This window comes from Panicum virgatum, chromosome 9N (assembly GCF_016808335.1).
Source record: "Panicum virgatum strain AP13 chromosome 9N, P.virgatum_v5, whole genome shotgun sequence".
In the NCBI taxonomy this organism is placed as follows: Eukaryota; Viridiplantae; Streptophyta; class Magnoliopsida; order Poales; family Poaceae; genus Panicum; species Panicum virgatum.
The window spans coordinates 21,839,764-21,861,244 of NC_053153.1; the positions used below are offsets into that span (position 1 = coordinate 21,839,764).

The 21,481-nt window shown below is 43.5% G+C and overlaps 2 protein-coding genes across 2 annotated transcripts; one reads left to right on the forward strand and one right to left on the reverse strand.

Annotated features, from left to right (window-relative positions):
- Positions 1-9,877: 9,877 nt before the first annotated feature.
- Positions 9,878-13,856, forward strand: LOC120688066. Its single transcript, XM_039970209.1, has 6 exons — positions 9,878-10,334; positions 10,849-11,066; positions 11,155-11,356; positions 11,438-11,523; positions 11,862-11,953; positions 13,177-13,856. Exons 1-6 carry the CDS (start codon positions 10,233-10,235, stop codon positions 13,440-13,442), a joined length of 966 nt encoding a protein of 321 aa, XP_039826143.1. The 5' UTR covers positions 9,878-10,232; the 3' UTR covers positions 13,443-13,856.
- A 551-nt stretch (positions 13,857-14,407) lies between these two features.
- On the reverse strand, positions 14,408-17,716 carry LOC120688065 (WAT1-related protein At3g02690, chloroplastic-like). Its single transcript, XM_039970208.1, has 7 exons — positions 17,000-17,716; positions 16,828-16,875; positions 16,595-16,717; positions 15,947-16,096; positions 15,347-15,518; positions 15,177-15,237; positions 14,408-15,022 (listed from the first exon to the last, which is right to left on the reverse strand). Exons 1-7 carry the CDS (start codon positions 17,573-17,575, stop codon positions 14,914-14,916), a joined length of 1,239 nt encoding a protein of 412 aa, XP_039826142.1. The 5' UTR covers positions 17,576-17,716; the 3' UTR covers positions 14,408-14,913.
- Positions 17,717-21,481: the final 3,765 nt, after the last annotated feature.

A 21,481-nucleotide genomic window follows, 5' to 3' on the forward strand; every position in this document is an offset into this window, starting at 1 on the left:
AATACTAACATCAACTCTATATATAAACTTATATAGTTCTGCTCACCACGTTGTGTGCCGGACGTATGTACACTGGACGCCCGCGCACACGGACGGGCATGGCTACGATGCATGGGAGTGCAGCGGTCGCCATGATGCCAGCTGAGCAAGCAATCGATCTACTCAAAAGTCAAACTCAAGATGTGATTTAATCCTATAATCCGACAAGCATAATGTGATACAAATTAAAAATGAAGGTGCTAATTAATCCGTCTTCTCATCCCACATGCTGTATTTAGTTTGTGATAAAATTTGGATTTTAGTACTGTAGTGTTGATGCAGAATTGGTCAACACACAAGCGCTAGAACGCGCGGATCGCAACGATCAGATCACCAGCGATGAACTCCGGCGACCGGTCAGACCGGTCGCGCCAACCGGTCAGACCGGTTGGGCGCAGACAGCACCGCAAATACCTAGAACCTCAAGGTCGGGAGGTACCCCGTCGGAGCTCGAAGATCTAGGGTTGTCTTGAGGTCGGCAGGCCACTCAAGACGCCCTTGAATGCCGTAGAAATGAGCAAAGATCAGCACGAGGTTGGAAAAGCTAGGGTTTGGAGAAAAATAGTAAATTGATTGATTCGATTGGGTAGAAGGACCTCAATCGGCCATGGTCTTTATATTTATAGGCCGGGGAAGACGTACCCCTTCCAAATTGGATTACAAACGGATTCCATAATACAAACCCTAACTCTACTCGGACTGCACAGGCTCAGACCGGTCAGACTGGTCGGCCTCGGTGTTTGCCAATTTTGGCCTCCAATATGTAGTATATTTTAATACTCCATATATATATCTGAAAATTTGATATGATGGATGCTGTAGAAATTTTTTGGAAACTAAACATGGCCACAATTGACAATACTGCAGAGGAAGAACCTCGCTTTGACTGACGTGGGAGCTCAAGTGCACTGCAGTAGTGCACCTAAAGAAACCCAACCTAGCTAGCTGCCACGTCTCCACGTGCCGTGTCTGGGCGGCGGGCGCGCGCACGGTTGCGAAACTGGCGGGCACTTGCGACAGGGGTATGACAGTATGCTACGAGCGAGCCCTCATGGGAGACCCCCATGATGAGGAACATGATGCATGTATGCCGTGGAGTGGGCACCGCACCACTCTACTGAACCCACCCGCCAACCTTGTTCTGCCGCCGCTTGCCTCGTCTTTTCGGGGGATCTATTCCCCGCATATGCGAGGGCGGCGCATCGCATCGCAGAAGACAGAGTCGGACCCCACCCCGCCCTTGCTGCCCCGCCTCCCTCGGCTCCTCCGCCGCCACCCTCCACCACCGCCATGCTAACCGAGCTCGGCAGCTCGCCGTTGCGCCGTTCAGCCGCCGCCGCGCCGCCTTCTTCTCGCCCCCGCCGCTGGCACCGCCCACCGGGGGTCCGGCCCCGCCCGCCCGGCGGCGCTCCCGCGCCGCCGCGCCCTCCGCCAGCCGAACCGCCTCCGCCGCCGCCGAGCCCTCCTCTATGGTCGGCGGCCATGGAGCCGCCCCACCCCCAACAACTCGGGATCATAAGGCCGCCCCACCCCCAGCAACCCGGGATCATAAGGTCGCCGGCGACCTCCACCACCCCGGCCGCCGGCGACCTCGCCGACGGCCGCTCCGCCCACCAACCACCGCTCCCCGGCCACCCCCCTCCCCTAGCTTGATGGCGGCCGCACACCCCCTCCCCTAGCTCGGGCAAGAAGAAGAACAGGAGCTTCCTCCCCTTCTGTGACAGCGCGGCGATTTCTCGCTCGCGTGATGAATAGATTTCGTCCATCTTTTCCGGCCTCGCAGATCAGACGGCGAACGCCACTTTGGAACGCCCAACCGTCCCTTTCTGGCTTTCTCCTTTCGCCTTCAATGCATCCAAGAAAAAAAAAGAAAGTTTCTTGTATGCCATTAGAAATTATAGCCACCCATCCTATACCATCCAAATTATATCATCTTTTCAATCGCGTCATTTATAATTTCTCATCTCTTAAATATCATTACCGTTATATTTTAAAAAATATATTGTGACAGCCGGATCCATCCAATCTTATTCTTTTATTTTTATCTCTTTCCAACCTTATCCTCGATCCGGCCACATCATCTCCCTTCTCCATTTTCCCCAAATCGCCGGCCACAAGCCCACAAACAGCGCTCCCATGCCACCCGCTCCGCTCCCACACGCTCGACTAGGAGTGCGGCCTCTTGCGCAGGCGCTCCACACCGCTTCTGGTCAAGCGCGGTTCCTCGTGCAAGCGCGACACCAATCAATCTAGTGGCCCACTGCGCTACTCGTGTAAACTCCTGTTACCTATTGCTAGATAAAAGGATAGACAGGGATATAATTCTATATGATTGTATTATTATATCTACGGTTTTAACTATCATCGGGATTTTTTTATTATTGAGAATAAGAATGCATGTAAGCTACTATAAAATTGGTCACCTCATATAGTCCCCTAGTCACAGGGTCGCACCATTGCCGACTACAAAAGTCCGCCCCCAATTTTCTTCATAAACAATCATAAGATCCACGATCGGACACCGGATGGACGTCATCATTCTCCACTAATGGCTCTCTCGACACAACTTTACGGCAAAAAGGCACACGAATCTTACTATTACTAATTGGAGACTCCTTTGGAGTCTTCATGTGAAGTCACCTAGGATTCTAGGTGGACACTCTGAAAAAATAAAGAAATCTTATAAATTCTCATAAAAATCAGAAACATCCAGCCATCAATCCAACAACTCTAAATATAATAGCCATTGGATCTGTTATCTTTTCTAATAAATTATTCACCTCTGCCATTATGAAAATAGGCTAAAGTAACCCCCTAAATATGTATCTAAATTACCCACATCTGCCATTATAAAAAAAATCTAAAGTGATCTCCTAATCTTTGTGTAAATTGCCCACCTATGCCATTATAAAAATAATACAAATACCCCTAAATTTGCATATAAAGTATCCAATTATGTCATTATTATTACAAGTTAAATTACTCATAAATCTTAATCTAAGCTATATAATTATAATAATATATTAAAGTGTACCATATAAAATTCTAAATTTACTATTTCTATCATTATTAATATATTATTTATATAAAAATACTACCCACGACATATGTCACCATTTATTCATGTATGATAGTAGAGATAAGAATACCAGTTTACAAACAAAAGGTTCAACTAAACATATATTGAATACACATGGAGGTGCACAAAATGAAATCTATTGTAACTAAATAATATATATATATATTAGAGTATGTGTTAGAATATTTAATAGATGAAAAAGGGTGTGAGATAAATAATTATAATTATTGATCTTATTTTTATATTAATTCTAATTAGCCAGTGCGGCAGCACTAGTTCTCTAAATATGAAGTGTTGGCATGCTAGATTGCCCACAAAGGGATATGCAGAAAGGATGTCCCACTGTCCCCCTGTAGCCAAAATTGACAAGAAATTAAATTATAGGTCACTAATAAGCCTGTGACCGGTGACTTTGCAGGCCGACAGCTGTGCTGACAGGGACGGCGTTGTCAAGGTCTATTTTTCACATAACATCCTGACTAGGACCCGGGGTTTGTCCGTGCCACGTCACTCCAATGCTGTCGCTTTCATCTTAAACTTGGTGGTGACTGAGGCGGGGGCGTGATGAGCTGTCGCAGAACCCGTCCACCCCGCCCCTGCAAGTCTTTGCTGCTGTTATATGTCTTTTTTTTTTCTCCGGAGGCCCATTACGGTCCATTATTACACATGCATGCGTGTTTCTGATGCCACGCAGAAGACATCACCCGGATATGTAGAATAATTTCGAGTAAATTCAAGATCAAATATGAAACTCATATTTTCTATACCAATTAGTCCAATAAAATTTCTGGTGTGCCTATATGTTCTCATCAAATCTAGATCATATTTTCAATAGAATATTTTTATTTGTTCCAGAACGTTTATTTCAAAATGTTTTTTCTTAAAACATTTTATTTTGTTCTCAAAACAATTATTGTTTCTTAATTCAGAATACTTTTTCTTAGAACATCTTCATTTGTTTTGGGAACACTTCATTTTGTTATGTTCCATAATACTTTTTCATTTTGTTTTGAGAACATTTCATTTTTGTTCTCGGAACAATCTACATTTTTTAGTGTTTCTTTTGTTCAAAACAATTTTTTCATGGAATATTTTTATATGTTCCAAAATAATTTTAAAATACAACAATATTTTTGTATTCGTATTGGAATTCATATTTGAAAAATGTTTGTAGTCATTGCATGTGCTACCGTTCTCTCCTGTGACATGTGGGTCCCTGCTTCTGCCGTGTCTATTTAACGCGCGCGGCTGTGCCCTCCCCATCTCATCGTATAAAGTGTTTCGAGCTCTCCTCCCCGGCTATTCGGTTCGTTAAGGCCTATCAAGCGGATGGCCTATACTTAGCTGTGTCGACTTTTTCTCTTTGATGACTCTTTTCTATTCCTCCGCCTTCTATTTTGGAACATTATGAAATGTTCCAAATATTTAGTAATGGCTAAGAACATGTTTGGAACATTCTGAATTGTTAGTAGCATTTTTATAATGTTTGGAACTTTACAGGATGGCTTAGAATTAGTATTTTTAAATATTTGGAACAATGTAGAAATGTTTGAAACATTCTGAATTGTTTGTAACATTTTGAAATGTTTGCTAAAGTTTTCTAGGACCGAGGTATTCAGAAATCGGAACATGATGAAATGTTCTACCTATTTTGAATAATGGGAACGATTTGAAATGTTTGGAACATTCTAAAAACTAGATTTTTTGAAATTTTTGGAACATTCTGAAATGTTCTCTGCATTATGTAAACATTCTAAACAAATATGTAATTCTTGAAACATTCTAAAGTGTTTGGTAAACATTTGGTGGGAAATTTTTGCTAAACATTTTTGCGGAATACTCTGAAAATGTTTTTCAAACAAACTTGAAATGACTCAGAAACTCAGAATATTATGAAATGCTTACTAACATTTCTAAATGTTTATTCAATGAAAGATTAGAAGTTGATTCTTTGGCAGAAAAATTTAATCCATGGACGAGCAGTAATGGTTGAAGAAAAAGAGAGCGACTACATCATGGGTTTGTTTGTGATACTCATATCTGGGTGATAGGCAGGTATGCGTATAGTTAATGGGGGGTGTCTATTCATAGCTCGTGCAACTAGTTATTATACCATCGCACAAGTCCGTCAGAGTTAAAATATTTCAGAGATGTAAATTGTTTCAAAACAAAATAAAATGTTCCGAAACAAAATAAAAAATTTCTGAAAAATAGAAATTATTCCGAAACTAAATAAAATGTTCAAACAAGATAAAAATTATTCTCAAGATATAAATTTTTTCAAAACAAATAAAAATGTTTTTAAAAAATATCATCAAAATATAATCAAGTGTGGTCTAGTTTTGAAGATCTCATCATAAAAAACACAACGGTGCAATCGAAATATAATTTGGATAACCCGTTTGTAAAATAGAACATTTTTTAGTTTGAAGTACACGGGAATCAAGACAGCTGCCGCACCCTCCTCTACAACCCGGTTAATAGGGGAAGAAAGAAACCAAGAAAAAAAAACAAACAAAGAAAAAAGAAAGAAAGGAAGGAAACTAATTAGCGTTTAGGTTTCACGCACCTTAATAGGCCTCCAATCCGCACGCTACCCCCCGCGCGGCGCGCGGGCGGCACGCATGCCCGTCCGGCTGTTTTTTTTGTGCGACTCCCATCCGGCTGGTTCTGCCACACAAACAGAACTAATCGCATAAAGCGATAAATAGACTCCCCCGACTGAGGCTGCTCCCTCCTGCTGAGCTGCCTAACCGCCCAGCTCCGAAGGTCAATTTTGTCGACGAGAATTTATCGTGGGCGAAGGGCATCGGATGCTTGCTGTCAATGCGCGCGGAATTCCATGGCGATCGATCCAACACAGGAAGTCAAAATCTGGGGTGCTGCACGGGGTAACGGTTTGGATAGATACTTAATTTAAAGTTAGGCAGAAAGTCCAAGATCAAAATGCTACTACTATATCCCTGCAGAAAAAGAAAGGATACAAATGGCGACAGCTTGATCTTGGACTTGACTTGGAATAGTCGTAGGGCATTCCCTCCGGCTATGCATGGAAACCTGGCTATTTGTTTACGGTTCAGGTAGGTCAAACTTTTGTAAACTTCAGCTATCGATATACTTGGACTAAAAAGACAAAAATATTGCTTAGATTTTGTGAGGGTAGGAGTTTATTATGTTATCATAGTTGTATGATATTTTGTGAATATATCAGAACAAAAAAAATACTCGCTAAAAGCTACTACACATTAAATGAGAAATAACCTCTGTCCCAACGTGAAATGTTCAAAGGCAAGGAGTATACGCTTAAGCCATTACCAAATTGTGAACCTTTCACCTATAATCCGAAATAAGCGTAACCTTAATCTACATGATAACGCCTTGGGCCTTGGCCCGGTTTAAACGTGCAGGGTCCTTTTTTTCTGAATATGAATTAATTTTCTTTTCTTAAAACGAGGCGTAAAAGAGCCTAATAAAATTATGATCTCCCACACACGTATAGTTTCTGCAGATATTAAAGCCTCCATAACAGAGCCTATCAATGTCTACGAAATTTTCATGAATCATGGCACATACTATGTTCGCATTATCAAGATTCCTCATTACTAGCATTCTCAGATGTTTGTCTTCCTCCACTAATGAAGGCCGACACCATTAAGCCAATCCCCCAAGCAAGCTTTCACAGAAAAGGACTCTCCAATGCCCTGACATGGGCCGCGGAGCCACCCATACCGCACGGTGGGGTAGCTGCCTCAGCTAGCCGCCGGGAACCACCTGCCGTGCCTGTCTGTCGCGCCCCGCCGGCCGCCGGGAACCCGCCTGCCGTGCCCGTCTGCTGCGCCCCGCCGGCGGCCCACTGCCGTCCTGCCCCACCTAAAACTTTTTGCTGGCTCCGCCTCTAACATGGGGCAATGGAGGGCACGCGAATAAAGATGCCGCTACTCCTACCACACTCAAATTATTGTGGACGGCATCTTTTTCCCAGTAGCGTAGCATACTAGAGGCTACAACGAATATGGTTTTGTCTTGAGGATCAAAGGGTTCCTCAAGGAAACCAAACCTGTGATCCCCAGTGAAGATACCCTTTCCCCCGTCACGTCAGGCCACGCTTGGGAGGATCAACTGGGTGGGCCAGAGCCTCTTGACTTCCACACAAAAACTTTTGGCAACAGTGTTTTCTTGTCATTTGGCTTGCATTGGTACAGGGCAAGGCTCAGGTTCCGGCATGGAAATGGCACTGGAAGAGCCAGTGTGCCAACTGCCAACTGCCAATTAGGAGCCTCATGCAGTGCCCACTGCCAAACCAGGCATGCAGCCAAGAAATTCCATCGAATTTGTGGTCAGGACAGCTAATTGTTCTCGACCTTTGGTGGAGGATAGCAGCCTCAGCTTGGGGCCAACTCAGCATGCCAATGGTGGGTGCTGGGGAACATGCTGTTGCTTTGTGGTGCGGGGACTGTTTAGCTATTGCACACACCTTGGTGGTTTTTTTAGGATCACGTTTTCACCCTTTTTACTAAGTAATATAACTGCCAAATAAGCTTCCCTATTTTGTATACAAGAAAAAAGTTCGCACAATATGGGCATAATTGACACCTAGTTTAGTTTGTTTGATACTACCGTGGATAACTCGTGTTCACGAATTGCATTTTCGACATTTATATATAGTTACCTGCATCCACATGTGCATTTATAGCCACGGAATTGCTTAATGCAAATCTCTTATTAATAAATTCTACACCTACATATCCACAAAAAATACAATTTCCTTTCGTAAAATATAGATGCAATTGTGCAACTACAACCAAAAATACAAGTCTTGGGTCCAGAAAAAATTGTTTTCTCGCATGGGTCCTTGGTACTCTCAGCCAATAGGCACGGACCATGATTGCTTAAACTTCCTACTCATCTGATACTTAAGCCAAAAGAGTCACTGAAGCAACAAAAGAGTGCGTGCGCTTGGGATGAAACATCCCTACAAAAGCCTAAAGTAGCGTTCCAACCTGCAAGAGAAAAAAGGTCAAGGAAACGGGGGAATCCCTTGCCAGTTAGTTGCAAAAAGGCCAAGCAACTTTTCAGAAAAAAAAATGTGATTGCATACTTGTATGCGGATGTTTTGCAAAAAAAAAAGCCAAGTGTGTGATGCAGGGAAGTCATGGCTTGCAAAACTGGACACATCGAAGCAGTGTGGCAAAGTTGGAAGTATGTCAATTAATTAACAGGCTATCGGGCACAAAAATTAGCATGTATTTATGCCTTTTTTTGCATTCGGCTGAGTGGCTCCTTTCTTTGGACAGCGAGTGGGCCCGGGGGCATGACTTGGTGACATCGAGTCAAAGCTGGAAAGCAATAATTAACTGATATATACGATTTTACCGTTGCAAGTTACAGCAACAGGTTATTGGATTTGTACAACAGGAGGATATGGAGATAAGGATGTCTCTTTTCCTTCAGTTTTCTTGTGAAATTTGTAGGGCACGGTAAGAGGAGAACGTCTCTTTGCTTGTGCATTTTGCCTAGCTAGCCACACGTTTTCCTTGTGATGAAAATGATTTCCACGTTAATGTCCACTAAGTATAAATTCTGTAGATTCATCCAAAATACAAAAGAGATCATGCACCAGTGTCTTTTAGCCATCATGTATTGATCGTTGTAGACAAAACAAACAATTTTCGTTCCTAGCTACTACCATAAGAAAAGATGCACACAGATCGATGTACATACACACCACGTCAGCACACATCCAAGGTAGAACGAATAATATCGATCTTATCTCTAACCATAGCCCTTTGGAACCATGACTCATCAAACCCAGTGGTTTCTGAGAAGGCAAGAGAGTCTGATATATAGGAAAAATTTTAATCTACGCAAAGTACAACTGTGTTTCTTCGAAGCAGTATGGACAATTTCCTTAGGATTTCAATACATTTTCAGGGAAAAAGTTTTAAAAGTTACCATCTATTGGCAAATCCAAGATAACCATCACTACCATAAATGGCTTCTTCAAAGAAGGCATGGTATAGGAGCTTAAATAACACAATACCCATAGACTCCCAACTCCCAAGTGTACTCTTGTCCCAATTCCCAAGCCGCTGAAGGAATCAGAATCATACCGGGTCCGGGGCGCAGGCAGGGTTTACCTAACCGGTGGGAACCGGTCTGGTTCCGGTTTGGGCCGGTACCAAACCGGCCCAAATTCAAAATTTAAATTTAAATTTAAAAAAATAAAAAAATTTCAAAAAAATCATAAAAATACTTCAAGGTGCGACGAATTTAATGGTGTCAAATTTTCTCAAAAATTCGTTCATTTAGTATAGTTTGCGGGGATTTGAAGTTAAATAAAAAAACGTGCATACAAAAGTATACAAATACAATGTAAAAGTAGTACAAAAAAGGATTGGAGGATTCATTTAGACTAAAACATATTATACAAACATTCATTTAGTATATTTTGCGGGCATTTGAATTTAAACAAAAAAAGAAAAAAATTTGAATTTGGCCGGTTACCAGTCAAACCGGCCGATTCCCAAATGCGCCGGACGATTTGAATTTGCACTGGGATTTGACCGGTTTCCGGTGAAACCGATCCGGTTTACCGGAACCGGAGTGCTCCAGTTTGGGGTGTCCCGGTTGGTAAAAAAAACCCTGGGCGCAGGCTACCGGGTCCATTCCAGGATGCGGACCGGGCCTCCCCTCCCGGTACGTGACGTGGGGATGGGATTGCGAGGAGAGCGTTTGCTTTGGAGCCCGACAAGGCAAAGGGAGAGAAGGACACGCAGCAAAGCAAAGCAAACCGAAGCCGGTTTCATTCATACCCCCGCTCTTCCTCCTCCTGCGCTTCCCTTCCTTCGCAGACCGCAGTCCAAACAAAAAGTCCCGTCCTCTTCCTCCTCCGCGCTTCAATCTCCCCCGGCGCACGGCCTCGGTTCCCGCAGAGCAGCGCAGAGGTGCAGAGTGGTGGAGGATTTTCGGTTGGATTCCTCCTGCGGTTCGGTTTCTTGGGGGGGCTCTTCTTGGTCTGCCCGGGCGATTTGGTGCGCCGCGAATTGTTGTGGGGTGGCTGGAGTGAGAGAGGGGGAGAAGGGCCGTGTGGAGAGGCGAGGGCAGGGAGGGGGCCATGGGCGGGCAGTGGGTGGAGGAGGAGGGGATGCCGCCGTCCAACCTGCAGTGCTTCTTGGACTGCACCACCCCAACCGTGGAGACGCACATTCTCCCCAAGGTGACGCAATTGCTCCCCGTCACGTTCTCGCCTTCGATGTTCTCGCCGGTCTCTGGCCGCCGCCGCCATGGCCTGGTCGATCTGCGGCGTCTCGGGAGTTTCGGATTTGTCATTTACTCGTTTCTGTGCACCGCTTAGTGTGGTGGGGGGGGGGGGGGGGGGGGGGGTGAAGATGGGCTTTCTTTTACTCGTTACAGCTTGTCTTTTTACTTGATGCATCTTTCCGCGTCTTCTGATGGCAAATATCCATCTCAAATTATTCGATGCAGTATTGCTAGTACTGCTTTTTCTTAATTACGAGGACGGTACCATACCATGTTTTACTAGCTGGGGAATTGTGATGCAGCTGTGGCGATTCCTGCCATCCTGAATTCGACCACGTTATGCCAATCCTGCCTACTTCAACTGTTTTATTAATGCTCTTGGGTGATGGATCGTATTAGGGTCGCTAGCTACTGTAGGCATATTAATCATCGTCCTCTCTGAAAGTGAGACGCTGTTCATTTTGATCCAGACGAATGGACGGTTGTCGACCGATGCTTGGCACCATGCTGAGATGGACAGCATGGAGTACTTCAATCTTGCAGACCTCTGGGAGCAATACTATGAGTGGAGCGCTTACGGCGCAGGAGTTGCGGTGCAGCTCCCAGAAGGGGAGAAAGTAGTTCAGTACTATGTTCCCTACCTATCAGGGATACAGCTATACACCAACAAGGTCTTGACTGCATCTAGGTATGAAAAGAAATCCTTATTAATGCTGAAATTTCGAGTTCAAGATGATTTTGAGCTGTAGGCCAATCTAATTCTCTGTTAAATGTAGGAGTTTTGGTGAAGATAATGGCATGGATTTGTGGAGCGATGATGAGGACAATGAGAAGATGTCAAGATCCTGGAGTTCGACGTCTGACGAATCATTGTTCAGCTGCGATTTATTAGGGGTCAATAGGAAGCGTCCAGGGCACTTGTACTTCGAGTTCTTTGAAGTAGGTTCACCTTATGGAAGGGCCCCTCTCATTGACAAGGTAAACTTCTATGGCCTAGCTGTGAGTTTATCTCTGCTCTTTTACGAATTGCAGTTCTTTTATGATCATCGCCCTTTCTAGGTTTATGAACTATCCCAGGGCTTTCCTGGGTTGACATCTCTGAAGAGTTCTGACCTTTCGCCTGTTAGCTGGATGGCAGTTGCCTGGTATGATCAAATTTATATCCGCTGCTTATGATCTTTTGAAAGAATGAAAAGTGGCAGATTATTTTTTTTATAATGAACAGCACAAAAATGACAGTCCTATTATCTAGAATTTTTATAAAACAGTGCCATCCTTGTCTGCTTTCCTTGTTGCAAATGGTTTTCTAGATTGAAGCACTTGCACTTGCGCCACACTCAATCTGTGCCTTAGCAGTTTGATGATAGATTTGAGTGCTTAGGTAGTAGCTGTTGTTTCTAGGTCCGAAGTCGATCCTTGTTTGTTTTTGTTTTCAGTGTTAAAAGTGGTCACTATTGTCATTCACGTCTGCTACTTTAACTAGGTATCCTATCTACCACATTCCTTACCAGCGTAATGTGAAGGACCTATCTGCTTGCTTCTTAACTTACCATACCATTTCCTCCTCGTTTCAAGGTATGTTCTGTTACATTTCGGGGAGTGCTTTTTACCATTCTGATCAATTTTCATAGCAAAAGGATTTCATTACTTCAATAGGCTTCTATACCAATGCTGCACAAACATTATTATTGATGATATTAATTAATATCAATATAAAAAAACTTCATACCTTTGGGCCTTTAGTTTATTTCCCATAGTGTTATTTAGGACGTAGGTGTAGGCTTCTGATTCAAAGAACACTAGTGTTGTGCCTGGAAGAGCATGACAACAGAATATAGTGGCAGCTCTTTTCCTCTTACGCGGGGTTCTTATAAACATGTACCCGTCCAGTACTTCTGTTCTATCGTGAATTAGCACTTATTCACATATCAAATGTTAGGGCTTAATGAATGCAAAAGTTATCATTTTTGTCAAAGATTCATTTTTGTCATATCACGTTATATGCATAACAACATTACTATCATGCACAAGAACAGAGTATGTATAATGTCTTAACTAGTTAACTGTAGAATTCTATGGGTCATCGAATTATGTTCTTATACTGTAGAGGCTGGTTAATTGAGTGGTCTTTAGTTTTCAAGGAATGAATTGTATATTTGGAGAAGGTGCAACTGAAACATTTCTATATCTCGAAAGATGCATATCATATATTCTAGTGATGTGCTTTTTATTGCATACCAGTCAGTATCCCAAGCTATTTTAACATCAGTTGATGGCTTAGCTTACAAGAGTATGAGAGTTTCCTTTAAGGGTTTGCTTGGCTTACTATTTTGCATCTAAATCGTCAACTTTGGTTCCAAAAGTCTTTGTGTATGGTTAAGGAAACCACTTAATAAAAGGTTGGTGGCAGCATCTCTTTGCCCAGTAAAGAGGAGGAAAAAAACTGTATTGTCATGTGTCATGGCTTTATTGCTTATTCTTAGACATGAGGTTGCTTCTTAAAGACTTAAAATATGAATGTTATAGCATGGAAGAAGACACATCTTTGTAGCAAGCTTGCTTGGATTGCAATATGTGCAAAGCACCTAGGCACAACAGCTGTCCACTTCAGGAGAGGGGAAAAAAAAGATTTTAGAGTCCAAATCAAGCCAGATCTTTGAGCTTGATAGCGATTTGCATGTTAAATCTTGACTTCTCGAGAAATATCAGATACTGTATACTTAATCACAGCTGCACCAGTGATGACCTTAGTACTGTTTTCGATCCACCATAACCTGTATTATGTTTCTTGTCCACAGATCACACGCTTGAGACCATGATCAACAGTGGTTGCTATCCAATCGCCAATGGGAAACAAAATGGCCATATGGATAAAAGGAGCAACACGGTATCACTACCTCCATTTGGCCTTGCAGCACACAAGATACAGGGTTCTCTCTGGACCAACCCCATGGCTGGAGACTACAGAAAGATGGACTTCCTCTTTACTGCGGCAGACTCCTGGCTGAAGCAGCTTGGAGTCCAACACCATGACTTCAACTTCTTCATCAGTCACCCCATGTGAAGCGCTGATCCGGAGTAGCTTGCAAAGAATCACATCGGTGCAAACTTGAAAGTACTAAAATTACTTACACCACCAACAACGGTAGCAAAACGTTTACAATACAGTGCTCTGGTAAAATCCAGTCTTAACAATCGCAAGATAGTGTTCATACTGCTTGAGTTTATTGCACTGAAAACCAAACATGTCAGGACTTGAATGGTTTTCTGTTTCTTGTTCTTCGGCAGAAGATGTAACTGATCTGTACAAAGGTTTTGCAACTAATCTGGTATCCAATGTTGTGGTTGGATCCATATTGTAGCTGTTGCCTTGTGAAGTTTAGTGCCCTAGAGAACGTCAGACCATGATGAAACTGCTTGCGCAGACTCCAGTTGGACCTGAATCTGTTTATGACAAATTCATTCTCTTCTACAGTCAGGCAGCTGTATCCACCTGTTTTAACTTTGATTGCTGTATTATTAATTCGTGCTTGAAATAGCCTAAAACAGTAAGACAATTACATAGCTTCCTTCGTGGGAACCCCAAAATAAATGGCAGTTCAACATGGCAGATATACAGTGCATACTGTTTGGTGCAATGGAGCCATTTCGGATGTGAATATCTTGGAGAATAATCGGTGGATTTCAGTGGATTTTTGGAGTAGGGTTAGAGATGAACAGTAGCCATGAAGCTCAAGAGGATGGGAAAATTCTGGATCCTGATTCCGATCCCTTCTCTGTTCTCATCTTTTACTCTATTAAACTTTTACATTTTAGTCCTTGTAACACACTCTTGCATCTTTTTTTAACATTTAAAATGCTCAATATCTTTTTTTTATGCAAAATAGGTTCATTTCCATCTCTTGTATACCTATAAAAAGTTTCATGATTTTTGGAGATGATTTGTATGTCGTTTTGGTTAAAAAAAGATATTATAAGCATCCACTAGTTATTGTTCACGTCACTTAACTGACGGAACGAACAGCAGTGTCGAAAAGGGAAACAAAACTTTAACTCAGTGTCAAATAGGGAATAGAAAAATTTTGAGGCCCAAAGAAGGAACCACTCATTCAAATAGGGAATTTCCTCTACGTACAACCGGGTGGACTCCCCCCTAGCTGATAATGCTTAGCAACTACAGCTTGAATCCTAATTTTTCTCTGCCCCAAATAGGCGTGCGATGTGCAAACAGAGAAAAAGATTACTGCTTTGTCCTTGCTAACCCAGAAGTGTGCGACTGTGCGAGGACCCAAACCCAACCAGGCAATCTAATCATGTTGACGGAGCTGACAGGACCTGTTTGGTTTTGCTCCAAATTATACTGCCGTTTCAATCTAAACCTGCAATGGAGCGCATCTCTCTCCAACCTGTATAGTTCTCCCTGCAATTCTAGTCTTCAGATTCCTGTCTAGCTCCAACGAGTGATTATAGGTGCTGCATGCAGCAGCCAATCGCCTGTATGCGATAGACACCGGCATGACTATGCAGATAACCTCTTACTTCTCGCCTACAATGCTTTTGTAGTTAACCATGTAGATGGCAACCAATGTGAGAAGTGCACCACCAATCTGTACAGATGAGAAGGTCTCGCCGAGGTAGAGGTACCTGAACAAGAAGTAGGTAGCAAAAGGCACCGGTCAAGAGAACGACATAGTTTTACGGTCGTAAAAAGCAGGTAGCATAACCTTGACGATATAACAACAAAGCCTTTCAGTCCCAGCCAAGTTGGGTAGGCATAACATATTCTGAAGGACCTTACCCGAATATGGATGCAAACATGGGGGTCAAGAAAGTGAGAGAACTAAGTGTGGTTAAGCTACCTGAAAAAAAGTGAGAAAGAACTAGTTATACGGAACACCTCTCAGAGTGGATAGGGTACCAGCATCTCATAACATCATTGGATTAGTAGGAACTAGGAAGCAATCGCACCTCTAGTAGCATTGTAGAAGTATACACCATAGCTGACAGCACTGCCAAATATAGATGTATAGCCAAGTGCTAATATGTCGCTCCATGTAAGGTCTTGAATATGTCCACTCAGAGCAGGATCATGGTTCAGAACAGATATAACCAGCAGAGGAAGCCCACCTATAATCATGTGCTGTTGTAGTTTGGACGTTAGCATTTAATAATGATGTAATATTGCCCCTCGAAAAGGTGAAAGTTGCAAGAAGCTACGGTAAGGGTAACATTTTCATTCTGATGGAACCATTGATCAAATTAGAAGGCATAGGTATATTTAATTTAAGGACTCCAACAAATGTAATTATAAGTTACAATCTATGTATCTGTTATCCACTACACTGCATGATTAATGTTATCAGAAACATGCAATAAGCTCTGCAATAATAGTAACACCAAAGGTATATACATTGCATCCGTGGAATAAACTACCAAATCAGCTGCTAAAATAGTCCCTAAAAAAGGCAGACTCGAAGCAACAGAAACAATAGCGATAGTTGAGCTTTGGCGCATGTGACACAAAATAAGATATAATATGCACTGGTTATTCATCTGTGGATAACATACCCATCCTGTTGCCATAATTGGATCAGAGTACTTTGACACCCAGCGGACCATGATAGTTCCAACTGCCATGCTTTGAGCTGAGAGGAACATCAACCATTCTCCACTTCCCCAGATTGTTGTGTCATTTCCTTCAACTGACAATGCTGGAACCTAGCAAAAATCCGGGAGAAAATGATGAAAGGCGAAAATGCAGGGGACAAAAAACATAGATACAGTGCTACACACCAATCCACAAATAGAATCAAATTATTTGAAGAAAAATGCTATATCTTGGCATTCGTGGTGAACTGGTGATGTGGTCTGAATTTCATAAAATTTCAAAATGGCCAGAAACCACTTTCCAACATTTTACAGATGCTGCACAATGCTTACTATATATTTGCCGGAGACAATTGTTTTAAGCACGATTACAGGTTTTAAAAATCAGTTAGGTAGGTGTGGTCCAAAATGTTGCATGAGTAAAGAGCACTCAATACTGCATAAACTTTCGCTTTAATAGATATGAGCGTGCATTTTGATACGGAGAAATTTTTATATATCAATAATGTAACTTGTTACCATAATCAGCATTCGGGTCTCAAGATTGCTAACCTCTACAGTCAACACTGCATATGAAAAGTTTGAACTCAGCGTTGGCAGAAGGCAAACCTCAAGAAGCAAGAGACCAACGACACCCAGCACGAGTCCTCCAACACCTATCGCGCCGATCGACTCTCCAAAGAGCAGTGATGCGAGGACAGCAACTGTCAGTGGCTGCGAGTCGATGATGACCTGCAATGGAGATTTCAGTTCCGTTCCGTAAGTGCCGCCAGCTCAGTTCGCCTTACAGCGGACAAGCCTAGTGCTTGCTTGAGGAGTTGATGAACAGGATTTCGTCTTACACTCCCGAGTCCAGCCGACGTCTTCTGCAATCCCTCCGCGAGGAAGCCCTGCGAAGGCAAGGAAGAAAAGACACGGCTTGATTCCAGAACCGCACACACCGCCCCACTCTCAGAGGCCACGCACGCCTTTCAGGAGTAAAAAAATCATGCGCGCTGGCTGCAGTGTTGGCACCTGGAAGCAGGCGGCGTCGATGAGCCCGAACGCGGCGACGGCGAGCCAGGCGTCCCAGCCGGAGGGCTGCTTCCTGCCGCGCGCGGCGGCGAAGGCGACGAGCAGCGCGCCGGCCGGGAGCAGGCGCAGCGCGGCGACGAAGAAGGGCCCCGTCCGGGGGATGACCCCCTTCATGGCCACCATGGTCGTGCCCCAGAAGAAGAAGGGCGACACCAGGGACGCCCACTCCCAGAGCTCCTTCCCCGCGGCCGCGGGGGAGGCCGGGGCCGCCGCGTCGCCCTCCCCATCGCCGGCCTTCAGGAGGGGGGCGGCGTCCTCGGCGCCGGCGTCGACGAAGCACTCGACGTCGGAGCCCGTGCCGACGCAGTCCAGCGAATCCGCGGGGACCGGGGCGGGAGGGGAGGGCGGAGAGGACTCGCGGCGCGCGCGGACGGCGGAGGGGCGGCGGGCGGGGCCGGGGGCGAGGGCGCGGAGGCGGCTGCGGGCGGAGGCGAGGGGTGGGAAGCGGGGAGGGGAAGGGAGCGGGAGGGGGAGGAGGAGGAGGCGGGCGGGCGCGGGGCACGCGGCGGCGGGCATGGTGGCCGAAGGGCGGGGGCCCCGGGCGCGGGACGGTGGCCGGTGGGAGCGGGAGGGAGGAGCGGCGCGGAGCCGAGGAGGAGACGAGGCCACGTGGGATCTTCTCGTTGGGTCCGCCGCAAAGCCGTGAGCCCGTGGCGCTCCGGCTCTGCTCGCGGAGAAATTGGCGTCGCCGGGATCCGACCGCACCCCACGGCTTTCTCCCGTCTGCTGAGCCTGAGCTCGCTCGCGATCGCGGCCGTGCCAGGCCGGACACCGGAGACAACCCAGGCTCGTTTGGGCCAGGTTGCTGGACCTGTGTTGGGCGGACAACGATCGGAGTCGATGAACAAGCAGCGAGGTTTTTAGCCTGTGTAACTGTGTTCCAAATCAGCAAGGAAACCATTGGAGTTGAGCACTGCCTATAGCCCATTTCTTTCTTGTCTAATTAGGCAATAAGCACGCACTGCAGTATACATGGTCATATTTTGTGTACTTTCAGAGTCTCCTGCAACAAGACATACCTAAGAAAGAATACTGAACTAAGCCCTCAAAAGGAAAATAGAAAGGAATACTGAACTACAGTAGCATATACCTAATACGCCATGTATAGCACTAGGCAGTTAGCATTCTGAACAGCAGGATGAAGGCGTTGCAGGTCAAGCACAAATCTTCTGAACGGCATCAATGGCGGAAGCGCGTCAGCATCGGTTAGAAAGCTCCCACCAATCCACTGTGTTAGCTATGGCATTTTTGGAAAGAACAAGTTCTGAATCAGCCACCCAGGAATTACTGACGGTAATCAAGCAAGGTAGACAATAAACGAACATGTCCTGAATCAGGCATCATTCTGCTTTTGAACTGAAATCAAACCACCATATCTATGACACAATCATAGCTTAGAGGAACACGACAACTTAAGGAAGATGAGAAAGCAAGACTACCAAAAGATAAGCACTTAAGCAAACATGCCATGTACAGTATTTGTCCATTCTATGGTTATCACCAGAAACACCGTGCATAGAAATAATTAAGACAAGGCCAGGACCTCGAACAACTGCTGCCAGGCGTAGCAGGTTTCCAAAGAAATGTCCGGAGACTCCGGAAATCTTACAGAAAGTGCAAACGGCTACTCAATCCGCAACCAAAAGTAGATCGATCAATTTTCCAAGGTTCATGGACCTTTTTTGTACTGCTTCTCGTTCACCTCCTTGACCATGGTCTTGCACATGCAAAAGATGCTTTGAAGAACTCTTTTGACCATGGAGCCACTTCCACCACGATGGATGGCGAGAGGAGCTAGGTGCATAAGATGGAGCACTCGGCCTTGGATCTTCCACACGAGGAGCTGAACTAGAATATCCATGGTGGCTAGATGAAGGTGGAGCATCCTCACCCCTAAAGCCAAGATGAAGAGGCTTATAATTCTCAATAATAACATTAGTACCACAAGCGTACGTTATTAATTAACCAAAATCCACAAATCAGGCCTAGATGTTCTTTCAACATACATAATTCAATAGAAAAAAAGGAAAAAATAACATACTATGGGAATACAAAACACTACAGCTTCATTTACTAATTTGATATGACCTAAAAAGATTACACAATGAAAAAATAATTACAAGTTTGCCCGGTAAGGAAATACGTATATTGCCATGAGATTGACCCACTACTGGAAACCGGAATTTCCCTGAGGGTGCACATACCTACAGGGAAATACAAAATACCGACAGGGAAATTGAAAAATAATTTCCCTGTGTGTACACCAACAGGGAATAACCGCCAGGGATAAAACGACAGGGAAATATTAATTTGCCCGTCGATTTTTTTTTCCTGAGAGTTTTTAGAATTTCCCTGTCGGTGGGCCTTCGTCACGAAAATGCCAAGCCACTAGACCTGACCTTCATTTTCCTGTCGACAAAAACCCAGTGGGATATTATTAACACACCCAGGGAAAAGCAATTTCCTTGTGTACATAGCACCATCAGGAAAATTGGTATTTTTCCTGTCCATTCTCTTACCGACAGGGTAATTATTTTCTAATGGCTGTTTATTTACATTTTCCTGTCATCATTTAGCTGACAGGGAAATTGAAATGATATATTTAATACCAGCCATCAGGAAAATTAATCATTCAGTCATCAGAGAAAATCAAAATGCATATATATTTAATGCGAGACGACATTGTTCATAAGAATTCATAATCGAATGGCACATAAAATCCACATTTACCATTACATAGATATCATGACATCATGTCCAAATGTTGTTGGCATCAACCCGTACATAATTAGCAAAATAAGCATCCCACCAAACCCATAAACTTCTAGCATAATAATACTATCTAGAGTTATACTACCAATCTACCAAAGTGCATGAATGCATATATAGGCGCAGCACTGCAAAAGTTGAACTGTGAGCTGTCATTCATCAGAAGATGAAGCTGCACCATCAGACCATGCATTGCTTTCACTCTAATCAAGCTGCATCATCAGACAATTCATTGTTTCCACATTGTTGGTTGCTGCCATGAATGTTATCAATGTTTGTGCCGCCAAGATTCTCACCATTGTGGCCATTAACATCCATGTTGTTAGTGGACTCCGAGCCAACATGAGATGAACTCGTTGCCTGCTTGTGAATGACACTTAGATAAGCATGGTTGCCTTAGGCAAAATAGTGTAATGCAATTCTGGACTAAAAATGCTATGTGAAAATAGATAATAAAAATGCAAATAAAAAATCAAAGATCCATTAAACGATATGCAGCAAAATGAGGATTAGTATTCTGAATCTCAAACTGGACTGCACTAACATAAATTTGTAACGAGTTCAACAAGTGGTTTAATTGCAGAAACAAAGCTGCAAAGAAAATAACAGAAGTAATCTAGTTGCTGGCTTGAAAGAAAATAACAAGGCAGCTACTATCAAGTGTGCTGATGTTCTAGCATACCACATCACATCCCATCTGAAAAAAGTGTTAACACATGTGCAGCGTACAGAATTAAAAGGAGACAAAACAATAATAAATAGAACTAAAGGACCTGCAATGCATCACCTGATGGATCTGAATGGCATCGTGGCTTGTTAATTAGCTCCCAAGCAAGAATTGTAGGTATTAATTAGTAGCATGAACCTAATGTGCGTATATACATATATCATCACTGCTGCCGCCGCCATCCTCACTGTTGCGCGCTCGTCCGGCCGTCCGCTCCGGCGACGGCAAGGTCGGGAAGAGAAGGGAGAGGGGGTGGCGGGTGGAGGAGGGGCTAGGGTTTGCAGTAGTGGGAGGTAATTTTATACAACAAGGCAGCAATCTAAACCGTTGGATCAAGGATGGATGGACAAGATAATTTGGGCCGTGATGCCAGCCTAGAAATGGCCCAATCTCCGATTTCTTTGTCCATTTAATTTTATTTCCAACTAATTAAAGCATCCTTGTTAAGTAACAAATGAAAATAATAGTCTTATATATATTAATATATTTTTCATATATACTACACTACATATAAGTTGTAACCAATGCCTTGAATATAGATGAAAAATTCAATTGTCTTCTATGGACAATTCAAAGTTCTTTCTCCATATTACCACATAATAATTGCAACAATTTCTAAATTTGGTTAAAAATTCTAAAAAATAACATGATAACATATTTGTGGTCCATAATCTTTCCATAAAAAATTTAAATAGATTTAGTAAAGTTGGACCATATATTGTTCATAAAAGGATACATCTCTCATATAATTTCTTATACCTCAAGTGAAACTTTGAGGTTTGAGTAACTCACTATATTTTCGAACTCGTATGCACCTCAAATTTGGACACAACCTTACTTTCATCATAACATTAGAAAATATGAAGTTACATTACCAATTTTTGTGAAAAAACATATTTTTCTACTTTCCATTTAGGTGGAAGAAA